This window comes from Sinocyclocheilus grahami, unplaced genomic scaffold, assembly GCF_001515645.1.
Source record: "Sinocyclocheilus grahami isolate Dianchi unplaced genomic scaffold, SAMN03320097.WGS_v1.1 scaffold324.1, whole genome shotgun sequence".
In the NCBI taxonomy this organism is placed as follows: Eukaryota; Metazoa; Chordata; class Actinopteri; order Cypriniformes; family Cyprinidae; genus Sinocyclocheilus; species Sinocyclocheilus grahami.
The window spans coordinates 558,556-570,741 of record NW_015505503.1 but is presented as its reverse complement, the minus strand read 5'-3'; the positions used below and the strand labels follow the sequence as shown (position 1 = coordinate 570,741).

The 12,186-nt window shown below is 37.3% G+C and overlaps 1 protein-coding gene across 2 annotated transcripts in view; it reads left to right on the top strand.

Moving 5' to 3' along the window:
- Window positions 1-252: 252 nt before the first annotated feature.
- Window positions 253-12,186, top strand: part of LOC107602334 (probable Xaa-Pro aminopeptidase 3) — an 18,563-nt gene continuing 6,629 nt past the window's right edge. For both annotated transcript variants that reach the window (XR_001611025.1, XM_016294809.1), the window contains exons 1-6: window positions 253-517; window positions 1,161-1,283; window positions 2,025-2,438; window positions 2,515-2,699; window positions 2,914-2,976; window positions 9,366-9,479. Coding sequence is in view for 1 of the 2 variants with exons in the window: in XM_016294809.1 (XP_016150295.1) it covers window positions 430-517; window positions 1,161-1,283; window positions 2,025-2,438; window positions 2,515-2,699; window positions 2,914-2,976; window positions 9,366-9,479 (987 nt within the window). In the remaining variant the exon portion in view is untranslated. The remainder of the gene's footprint in view (window positions 518-1,160; window positions 1,284-2,024; window positions 2,439-2,514; window positions 2,700-2,913; window positions 2,977-9,365; window positions 9,480-12,186) is intronic.

Genomic DNA, 12,186 nt, shown 5'->3' with positions numbered 1-12,186 from the left:
ATATTTTGTTAACTTAGAATTTGGCGATGCTCGTATAAGCTCTTGTGATAATGCCCGTATGTCCGCTCTTTCTCATACTGTTAATACTTGTTGGATTCATTCATTTACACAAAAAAAGGGGTCTTCTATGATTCAGAGTCGCAGATTGTAACTGTCATAACAGAGCTGTCCAATCAGAGCGCTGGAGCCGCTCTCAGGCCACCAATAGGAGCTCAGAGGGTCTTACATGGGCGTGACACTGTCACCTTCCACGCGATCTCGCTCACAGTTGTACGGTTAAGAGTAAAAGCTTACACGTGCAATGCTCTTTTAGTATGTTACCTTTAGGTTAACCATCCCAAATCATTTCGGTTTATGTATTTGTAATTGCACTCGTTTCTACCTCATGCTGAGAGTTGGTGGATCAGTACAGCTGATCAGAAATCTCGCATGCTTGCGACAATGTTGCACTCCAGCAGCGGTATACTGATGTCCGCCGTCCTGCGCGCTACTCGCTCTCGCTCTCGCTGGAGTCCAGGTAATGCGTTATAGTTACACTTGTTTGTGGATCTGCTAAGTATTAATTTAACTCATAGCTGAGTGTTGGGGACATGGCAGGAACCTCGCTGCTGCTGATGTGTGTGAAGAAAAGCATTGTACTAGGATTGTGCACAAGCTGTTTCTTTTCCCATATCCAAAACCAGAATTAATATGATGTTTATGATTAGGCACCGATGAATACATCTGCATTGGAAATCACCAGTCACCACCCTGACCTCATCATGTGCATGATACCACTTATTATGTCTGATCCTCTAATGCCTGTGTATTTTAAAGCTATTTGCACCCCAACAAAAGATCTTGCATTAGCTGTTACAGTCCATGTTTCTAAGTTTATGTAAAATCAAAATTGATCCCTTATAATATAATATAGGTTGTTAACATTAACATGTACCAGTTAACATTAAATAACATTAACTACCTTTTACATAACATAATTACATAAAATATATTAAAATAGAAAACAGTTATTCCACAATTTATGTTTTATGAGATTACTGTTTTTACTGTATTTTTGATCAAATAAATGGCCGCAAATTTTTGAACGGTAGTGTACATCAAATCACGCAAGTGAAATGCTTTGCAAATACAGTTTACTGTCGCTTTGTTTTGTTTTACAGGGTCTGTATGGTGTCCATGCAGGAGTGTGTCTGTGAAAACAGGAGGATGGAAAACCAAGACAGTTCCTCAGAGATACCTGGGTCAGCCAAGCCCATACACACACCCTCACCTCATCGGATGTGGTGAGAGAGAACAAGATTGGGCTCCTTTTCAATTCTTTTCATTTGAAGTCAACATAAAATCAAAACTGACCTTTATGACTTTCACGATGTATAATCTTGGTGAACAGTTGGTTGTACACATTTTTACAAAGACAAAAAATGTGTTTGTAATTTTTAACTAAAATGTAACGGCTTGCTTCACCTCTGAAACAACTTTCATTTTTGTCTGATGTCACTTAGGCCATGCAGACTATTGGTTTATAGAGTAAAATAGCTATTTAGCCCTTGTTTTAGATAATACTGTTGTAGATAATAAAGCCTTTACAAATCTGTTTTAATATATTTTATATATGTAATTAATATATTCCTGATGCAAATCTGAATTTTCAGCATCATTAGTCCAGTCTTCAGTGTCACATGAATGATCCCTCAGAAATCATTCTAATATGCTGATTTGATACTCAAGAAACATTTCTTCTTATCAATGTTGAAAGCAGTTGTGCTTCTTAATGTTTATGGAAAATATACATTTTTTCTAAAGAATAATTTGATTAATAGAAAGTTCAAAAGACCAGCATTTATCAAAATAGAAATCTTTTGAAACATTATAAATGTCTTTGCTGTAACTTTTGAGCAATTTAATGAATTCTTGCTAAGTAAAAGTAATAAATTATATATATATATATATATAAAAAAAGACTGATCCCAAACTTTTGAACTGCAGGGTTGTTTAATAATCTTGCAAATGTCTTCGTCTCATAGGTGAGGTGACGCCAGGTCTCACCCAGACAGAGTTTGAGTTTCGCCGGCAGCGCTTGGCGTCTCTGATCGAGATGCAGGCAGAGCGACTAACAGGTTCTGGAGCCTCTTCAAACTCCTCCCACATTGTCATCGTCCTATCGCATCCCATTCGCTACATGACCAATGACATCCCTTACCCGTTCCACCAGAACCAGGACTTCCTGTACCTGACAGGAATTATGGAGCCGGACAGTGCACTGGTGATGTACGGATCGGGTAAGCCGGACCAGGTCGTGTTATTTGTCCCACGGCGAGACCCGGCACGAGAGCTCTGGGACGGCCCTCGCTCGGGGAAAGATGGGGCAGCTGCTTTAACGGGTCTAGAACGGGTTCACAGCACAGAGGAGCTGGGTGTAGTGCTAAAAAGCTTGAAAGGTAAAAAAACGAACATACATTTACATGCATTCAAGGTTTACATTTGCATCAGTATCTTAACTTTTTATTCTCTTAGGAGGAACTATATGGTACGACAGCTCTCAGCCTTGCCATCCACGGTTACACCAGACTCATGTGTGCCCCCTATTGGAAGGAGGAAGGCTGACGAAGTCTCTCCGACCCCTCACTCATTCCCTCAGAGCCATTAAGAGCCCAGCAGAGGTTGCTCTGATGAAGGAGGCAGGACGGATCACTGCCCAGGTAATGAATCTCATATAATAATAATAATAATAATAACAGTACCATATGTTGTGGCAAATTACTTTAAAGGAAGGTTTGGGTCATCTTGGGTGACTTCGCTAGGTTAAGGAAAGAAAGATGTTCATGTAAAGTCTGAGTGAATGGATCATTTCAGTTATGAGGGACTTGATGTAGGTCAAACATGCATTATATTGAGCCATGTGTTTATCTTCAGGCATTTAAGAAGACGATGGCCATGTCAAGAGGAGACACTGATGAGGCAGTTCTCTATGCAAAGGTGAGCAGAGGGACTAAAATCATGCAAAGACACTAGGGCCTATTTAGAAAAGAACAAGAATTAAAAATAGAAGAATTGTTCTGTTCCTTGTGCTTGTAAAATGAATCCCCGGGAAACAAATGTTAGTATTTTTAATGGGTCACAGACACTTATCCTTTCTAATTTAATTCAATTCTAATTTAAAATAATCTTGTCAGTTAACGGTTAACAATCGGTTAACAAGCGTCGGTTGACGGTTAGGAAAAATAACCGAAATGAACATCCCTAAAACACACATAAACAGTCCATTTAAACAAAAGATTTAGTGTTTTGCAACCTGTACCCTATTGTATATTTGATATATATATATAGAAAGTGAAAGTGACATGTGGCCAAGTATGGTGACCCATACTTGGAATTAGTGCTCTGCATTTACCCATCCAAAGTGCACACACACAGCAGTGAACACACACAAACCGTGAACACACACCCGGAGCAGTGGGCTGCCATTTATGCTGCGGCGCCCGGGGAGTTGGGGGTTCGGTGCCTTGCTCAAGGGCACCTCAGTCATGGTATTGAAGGTGAGAGAGAGCGCTGTACATTCCCCCCCCCCCCCTACAATCCCTGCCGGTACGAGACTCGAACCCACAGCCTTTGGGTTATGAGTCCGACTCTCTAACCATTAGGCCACGACTTCCCATATATATATATCAACCTGCCATACCAATTAAGACCACAGGGAGATGCCAAAGGACTGCATATAAACTACTATATGGATCCATTCAGAATCGCTAAACGCATCAAAATACAAATGAAAACACTCTGATTGTGTGGAAACTCAGTGATCTGATTCTGAAGGCTGCTCAACATCAGCGTATGATACCCGTATGTACATAAACACCACTGATTCTCACAAACTTCTCCAAAACATGTTTCTTCGGCGAGCATCCATTATAAAACACATAAATTGACAACTACGTGAATATACTGAACTGAACTGTGTTTATGCAGAAATATAATGTTATAGTAATCAGTTCGCCGAGAGCCCAAATACGTGGTTCATTTGCGCATCAATAATAATAACAGACACATGTGCGCCTAATGTACGACTCCTGTATGTTACTATAATCGTCATCCATCAAAACTTTACTAGCTAAAGGAAGGTTTGGGTCATCTTGGGTGACTTCGCTAGGTTAAGGAAGCGAAGTCACTGGCTTATTTATCCAGCCGAGAGCTGTAGTTTGTGTATCATATGCTCATGCAACGGTCGGGTGTTTCACAGAATACGTACAAGAGAGGTGGTGCTGTTATTTTGTAAATTAAAAAAAAAATTTATTTAACATATTAATCATAAAATTAGTGAGTTTAATGTACTTTAATTTTAAGTTATTTTGCATCCGCCTGGAGGATCACTGAGCCCTCCTAGCGCTGCCCACCCCAGGTGAGAACCACTGATTAAGAGCACACATCTAGAATATTAACAGACATACGATGACGTTTGAAATCATTTAGTTTTGCTGCCTTTTTTTCTCCAATATTTTTGAAAGTAGGGCTGGGCGGTATGACGGTATATGTCATTACCGCAAAATAAAGCGTCTATTGTTAGAGATTTTGCTATATCGTGTGTTCCGCGGTTTGCAAATATGTCTGTGTAACATAGTACTGCTTAAGCGTTACACACCTTTTGAGTGTTAAGGATACATGCATGAATATTAAGAGTGGTAGAGTTATTAAGAGCAATACGCAGTGAAAAAGAAGTCAATGCGGTGCTCATGCTGGCTGACACACGCACTGAGAAAGCCCCTCTCTCGACAGCATGCGATCACGAAAACAGATCTCTTTCGTCTTTTATTGTGCTCGAATGGTCAAATACACACACAGTTATGTCATAATGCCCGTTGTGTGGAGTATTCAAGTAAACACAGTCAGTTATGTGTTAAATAAATGTAAAACAGTTGGGTGAAAACCGGATGCGTTTCAGTATATTGGATCCGTGCAGTTGGTCTTAAAGGGACAGCAGCCTTATTTACCTGCTGCTGTCTGTCATTATACAGTGAAGACTATGCAGTGTTTTATTTATACACTTTATTAAATTTCTGTAATATTTCTTACTACATGTTAAATAAACCTACTGTAGCTGAATAAATTAAAAGTTTATTTCATATTTATTTGTTCTGTTGTGATTGTAATTTGCTTCTTTTTGTTAATTTTAATAACAAAAATAAAATAAAAATAGCTATATCGAGGTACATATCATTATCGTGAAATAAAATTTCTCGTACCGTGAAATACCCGGACAGTGCACTGGTGATGTACGGATCGGGTAAGCCGGACCAGGTCGTGTTATTTGTCCCACGGCGAGACCCGGCACGAGAGCTCTGGGACGGCCCTCGCTCGGGGAAAGATGGGGCAGCTGCTTTAACGGGTCTAGAACGGGTTCACAGCACAGAGGAGCTGGGTGTAGTGCTAAAAAGCTTGAAAGGTAAAAAAACGAACATACATTTACATGCATTCAAGGTTTACATTTGCATCAGTATCTTAACTTTTTATTCTCTTAGGAGGAACTATATGGTACGACAGCTCTCAGCCTTGCCATCCACGGTTACACCAGACTCATGTGTGCCCCCTATTGGAAGGAGGAAGGCTGACGAAGTCTCTCCGACCCCTCACTCATTCCCTCAGAGCCATTAAGAGCCCAGCAGAGGTTGCTCTGATGAAGGAGGCAGGACGGATCACTGCCCAGGTAATGAATCTCATATAATAATAATAATAATAATAACAGTACCATATGTTGTGGCAAATTACTTTAAAGGAAGGTTTGGGTCATCTTGGGTGACTTCGCTAGGTTAAGGAAAGAAAGATGTTCATGTAAAGTCTGAGTGAATGGATCATTTCAGTTATGAGGGACTTGATGTAGGTCAAACATGCATTATATTGAGCCATGTGTTTATCTTCAGGCATTTAAGAAGACGATGGCCATGTCAAGAGGAGACACTGATGAGGCAGTTCTCTATGCAAAGGTGAGCAGAGGGACTAAAATCATGCAAAGACACTAGGGCCTATTTAGAAAAGAACAAGAATTAAAAATAGAAGAATTGTTCTGTTCCTTGTGCTTGTAAAATGAATCCCCGGGAAACAAATGTTAGTATTTTTAATGGGTCACAGACACTTATCCTTTCTAATTTAATTCAATTCTAATTTAAAATAATCTTGTCAGTTAACGGTTAACAATCGGTTAACAAGCGTCGGTTGACGGTTAGGAAAAATAACCGAAATGAACATCCCTAAAACACACATAAACAGTCCATTTAAACAAAAGATTTAGTGTTTTGCAACCTGTACCCTATTGTATATTTGATATATATATATAGAAAGTGAAAGTGACATGTGGCCAAGTATGGTGACCCATACTTGGAATTAGTGCTCTGCATTTACCCATCCAAAGTGCACACACACAGCAGTGAACACACACAAACCGTGAACACACACCCGGAGCAGTGGGCTGCCATTTATGCTGCGGCGCCCGGGGAGTTGGGGGTTCGGTGCCTTGCTCAAGGGCACCTCAGTCATGGTATTGAAGGTGAGAGAGAGCGCTGTACATTCACTCCCCCCACCTACAATCCCTGCCGGTACGAGACTCGAACCCACAGCCTTTGGGTTATGAGTCCGACTCTCTAACCATTAGGCCACGACTTCCCATATATATATATCAACCTGCCATACCAATTAAGACCACAGGGAGATGCCAAAGGACTGCATATAAACTACTATATGGATCCATTCAGAATCGCTAAACGCATCAAAATACAAATGAAAACACTCTGATTGTGTGGAAACTCAGTGATCTGATTCTGAAGGCTGCTCAACATCAGCGTATGATACCCGTATGTACATAAACACCACTGATTCTCACAAACTTCTCCAAAACATGTTTCTTCGGCGAGCATCCATTATAAAACACATAAATTGACAACTACGTGAATATACTGAACTGAACTGTGTTTATGCAGAAATATAATGTTATAGTAATCAGTTCGCCGAGAGCCCAAATACGTGGTTCATTTGCGCATCAATAATAATAACAGACACATGTGCGCCTAATGTACGACTCCTGTATGTTACTATAATCGTCATCCATCAAAACTTTACTAGCTAAAGGAAGGTTTGGGTCATCTTGGGTGACTTCGCTAGGTTAAGGAAGCGAAGTCACTGGCTTATTTATCCAGCCGAGAGCTGTAGTTTGTGTATCATATGCTCATGCAACGGTCGGGTGTTTCACAGAATACGTACAAGAGAGGTGGTGCTGTTATTTTGTAAATTAAAAAAAAAATTTATTTAACATATTAATCATAAAATTAGTGAGTTTAATGTACTTTAATTTTAAGTTATTTTGCATCCGCCTGGAGGATCACTGAGCCCTCCTAGCGCTGCCCACCCCAGGTGAGAACCACTGATTAAGAGCACACATCTAGAATATTAACAGACATACGATGACGTTTGAAATCATTTAGTTTTGCTGCCTTTTTTTCTCCAATATTTTTGAAAGTAGGGCTGGGCGGTATGACGGTATATGTCATTACCGCAAAATAAAGCGTAGAGATTTAGAGATTTTGCTATATCGTGTGTTCCGCGGTTTGCAAATATGTCTGTGTAACATAGTACTGCTTAAGCGTTTTTGAGTGTTTGAGTGTTAAGGATACATGCATGAATATTAAGAGTGGTAGAGTTATTAAGAGCAATACGCAGTGAAAAAGAAGTCAATGCGGTGCTCATGCTGGCTGACACACGCACTGAGAAAGCCCCTCTCTCGACAGCATGCGATCACGAAAACAGATCTCTTTCGTCTTTTATTGTGCTCGAATGGTCAAATACACACACAGTTATGTCATAATGCCCGTTGTGTGGAGTATTCAAGTAAACACAGTCAGTTATGTGTTAAATAAATGTAAAACAGTTGGGTGAAAACCGGATGCGTTTCAGTATATTGGATCCGTGCAGTTGGTCTTAAAGGGACAGCAGCCTTATTTACCTGCTGCTGTCTGTCATTATACAGTGAAGACTATGCAGTGTTTTATTTATACACTTTATTAAATTTCTGTAATATTTCTTACTACATGTTAAATAAACCTACTGTAGCTGAATAAATTAAAAGTTTATTTCATATTTATTTGTTCTGTTGTGATTGTAATTTGCTTCTTTTTGTTAATTTTAATAACAAAAATAAAATAAAAATAGCTATATCGAGGTACATATCATTATCGTGAAATAAAATTTCTCGTACCGTGAAATACGATTTCGGTCATATCGCCCACCCCTTTTTGAAAGAGGTCTCTTATGCTCAAGAAGGCTGCATTTATTTGATACAGTATTTTAATATATTTTAAAATGTATAATTTATTCCTGCGATGCAAAGCTGAATTTTCAGCATCATTACTTCAGTGTCACATGATCCTTCAGAAATCAGTCTAATATGCCGATTTGCTGCTCAAGAAACATTTCTTATGATTATCAATGTTGTGATCAACTGTGCTGCTTAATATCTTTTGAGGAAACCATTATAAATGTTTTTCAGGATTCTCTGATAATTAGACAATTAAAAAGAACAGCATTTATTTGAAACAGAAATATTTTGTAGCATTATAAATGTCTTTAATTACACTTTTGATCAATTTAATGGACCCTTGCTGAATGAAAATATTAATTTCTTTAAAAAAAATCTTACTGACCCCAAACCCAAACATCAAAACACGAATGTATATATGAAAATTCTAAAAATGCTACCAGCTAACTGGCTGTGACTTTGTTAAAAAAAAAGTGAAATCATAATTTAATTGTGTGTATTTATGATGCATAAGATGCTGGTTTTGTGAGCAAGACAAAAGGTGTCTGCCATTTTATTTCAATAAAATTATTGTCCAATGAAGAATACCATTAAACACAATATTTCATTTGGGATGTGGTGGGAAAACATACTTTAATAAAAATGTTAGTGGACAAATTAACCAAGTTGTAGCGTGAAAATTGTTTTAAGAGAGTTTATTTTCTAGAAGTCCACAGACCTAAAATTGCCAACAGTGGAAGAAACACCTGTATATACCATATGTTCTTTTGTAGCAGAAAGTGGCAGTTATTTTTAAGCCTTTCAGAAGTTTTTTGTAGCTCTGAAATTTTGGGGTAGAATTACTACATAAAGTTGTCATTGTTTGTCTGTTAGCCAGTGCAGAGGTAATGGACCGTCTGAGAACTGAAAATGAACCACAGAATCAAAGTGACGTCAGCAGGCTCTTGGAGAGTCACATTTTAGTGTGTCCAGCCCACATGCTGACTAACATCTGTGCCTTCTTTCTTCCTTTCTCTTCTGTTTCTCTTTCTTCTCTCTTCTGTTTCCCTTTTTTTGCTCTTCCGTTCAGTTTGATTTTGAATGCCGTGCTCATGGCGCTAACTTCCTTGCATATCCCCCCGTGGTTGCTGGTGGAAACCGAGCCAACACACTTCATTACATCAATAATAATCAAATAGTGAAGGTAAAGTACAAACACACTCATAATCACTACTGGGGCGTTTTTTCTAAGAGTGGGAGTCTAGAAAAGATTCATATGATATACAAGTAGGAAACTTGACATTTCTCTTTTTATAATTCTGTATTCTGTTTATACTCCTGTTTGTAAACAGCACATATATATGTAAACTTTGTTTGCTAGTGATGCACTAAAATTTTAGCACCCAAAAATTTCAAGCTGAATTAGTTTTGGAGGGCCAAATTCATTGACTGAAACAGGGACATTTAATTAGCATTTCTCCAGTGGCCTGTTTTTACTGTATCAGTGTCTATTTCAGCTCTGTTAGCGCTCTTTAATGTGGCGTGACAGATCGCTTTAGTCGCAACTGATTTTCTGTTTCTCTTTACTACTAGTTATAACATCAAATAAACATGAATGAACATCAGGTATGTTGAAAGAACAGTACAGCTTGCTGAAATGTATCATGCCTCAAGTAATCACTTAATCAGTGTTTCATAATAAAACGGCTTGTAAACAACGTTTACCTCAGGAGCCATTCAATGACCATAAAATTGTTAGAAACGCTAGAGAGGAACATTTTGCTAAATATATGCACCGTTTTACATATTTATAATATTTTTTCTTAACCTTTTGACTTCATTATTTAAAATTAGTTTTTAAATTTTTTTTTAAAGCCACAGTTTAGATGTTTATATTTTGACAACAAAATTAGTGTAGAAAAATAATTGTTATTAAAACGTCAACATAAAAACTGACTTGTGTCCCTCAGTTTTTATTTGAGTGTTGATTTATTAAATAAATTAAATAAATTTGATATATTTTTTATATTAATATCAGTATCGATATTAATATCGGTTTTAGTGTTTTGGTAAAAATTCATTTTGGTGCATCACTATTGTGTGCGTGTTTAGTTTTTGCAAGGCAAATATACAGTATACACAATGTCACAGGACTGGGTGATATAGACAAAAATATCACAATATTTGAATCTTGTTTTTTTTTTTTTTTTTTTTTTTTTTTTTTTTTTTTTCTTTTTTTTCCCGGGTGGGGATATTGTTTTTTTCCATTTTATTTCAATAAAATTATTGTCCAATGAAGAATACCATTAAACACAATATTTCATTTGGGATGTGGTGGGAAAACATACTTTAATAAAAATGTTAGTGGACAAATTAACCAAGTTGTAGCGTGAAAATTGTTTTAAGAGAGTTTATTTTCTAGAAGTCCACAGACCTAAAATTGCCAACAGTGGAAGAAACACCTGTATATACCATATGTTCTTTTGTAGCAGAAAGTGGCAGTTATTTTTAAGCCTTTCAGAAGTTTTTTGTAGCTCTGAAATTTTGGGGTAGAATTACTACATAAAGTTGTCATTGTTTGTCTGTTAGCCAGTGCAGAGGTAATGGACCGTCTGAGAACTGAAAATGAACCACAGAATCAAAGTGACGTCAGCAGGCTCTTGGAGAGTCACATTTTAGTGTGTCCAGCCCACATGCTGACTAACATCTGTGCCTTCTTTCTTCCTTTCTCTTCTGTTTCTCTTTCTTCTCTCTTCTGTTTCCCTTTTTTGCTCTTCCGTTCAGTTTGATTTTGAATGCCGTGCTCATGGCGCTAACTTCCTTGCATATCCCCCCGTGGTTGCTGGTGGAAACCGAGCCAACACACTTCATTACATCAATAATAATCAAATAGTGAAGGTAAAGTACAAACACACTCATAATCACTACTGGGGCGTTTTTTCTAAGAGTGGGAGTCTAGAAAAGATTCATATGATATACAAGTAGGAAACTTGACATTTCTCTTTTTATAATTCTGTATTCTGTTTATACTCCTGTTTGTAAACAGCACATATATATGTAAACTTTGTTTGCTAGTGATGCACTAAAATTTTAGCACCCAAAAATTTCAAGCTGAATTAGTTTTGGAGGGCCAAATTCATTGACTGAAACAGGGACATTTAATTAGCATTTCTCCAGTGGCCTGTTTTTACTGTATCAGTGTCTATTTCAGCTCTGTTAGCGCTCTTTAATGTGGCGTGACAGATCGCTTTAGTCGCAACTGATTTTCTGTTTCTCTTTACTACTAGTTATAACATCAAATAAACATGAATGAACATCAGGTATGTTGAAAGAACAGTACAGCTTGCTGAAATGTATCATGCCTCAAGTAATCACTTAATCAGTGTTTCATAATAAAACGGCTTGTAAACAACGTTTACCTCAGGAGCCATTCAATGACCATAAAATTGTTAGAAACGCTAGAGAGGAACATTTTGCTAAATATATGCACCGTTTTACATATTTATAATATTTTTTCTTAACCTTTTGACTTCATTATTTAAAATTAGTTTTTAAATTTTTTTTTAAAGCCACAGTTTAGATGTTTATATTTTGACAACAAAATTAGTGTAGAAAAATAATTGTTATTAAAACGTCAACATAAAAACTGACTTGTGTCCCTCAGTTTTTATTTGAGTGTTGATTTATTAAATAAATTAAATAAATTTGATATATTTTTTATATTAATATCAGTATCGATATTAATATCGGTTTTAGTGTTTTGGTAAAAATTCATTTTGGTGCATCACTATTGTGTGCGTGTTTAGTTTTTGCAAGGCAAATATACAGTATACACAATGTCACAGGACTGGGTGATATAGACAAAAATATCACAATATTTGAATCTTGTTTTTTTTTTTTTTTTTTTTTTT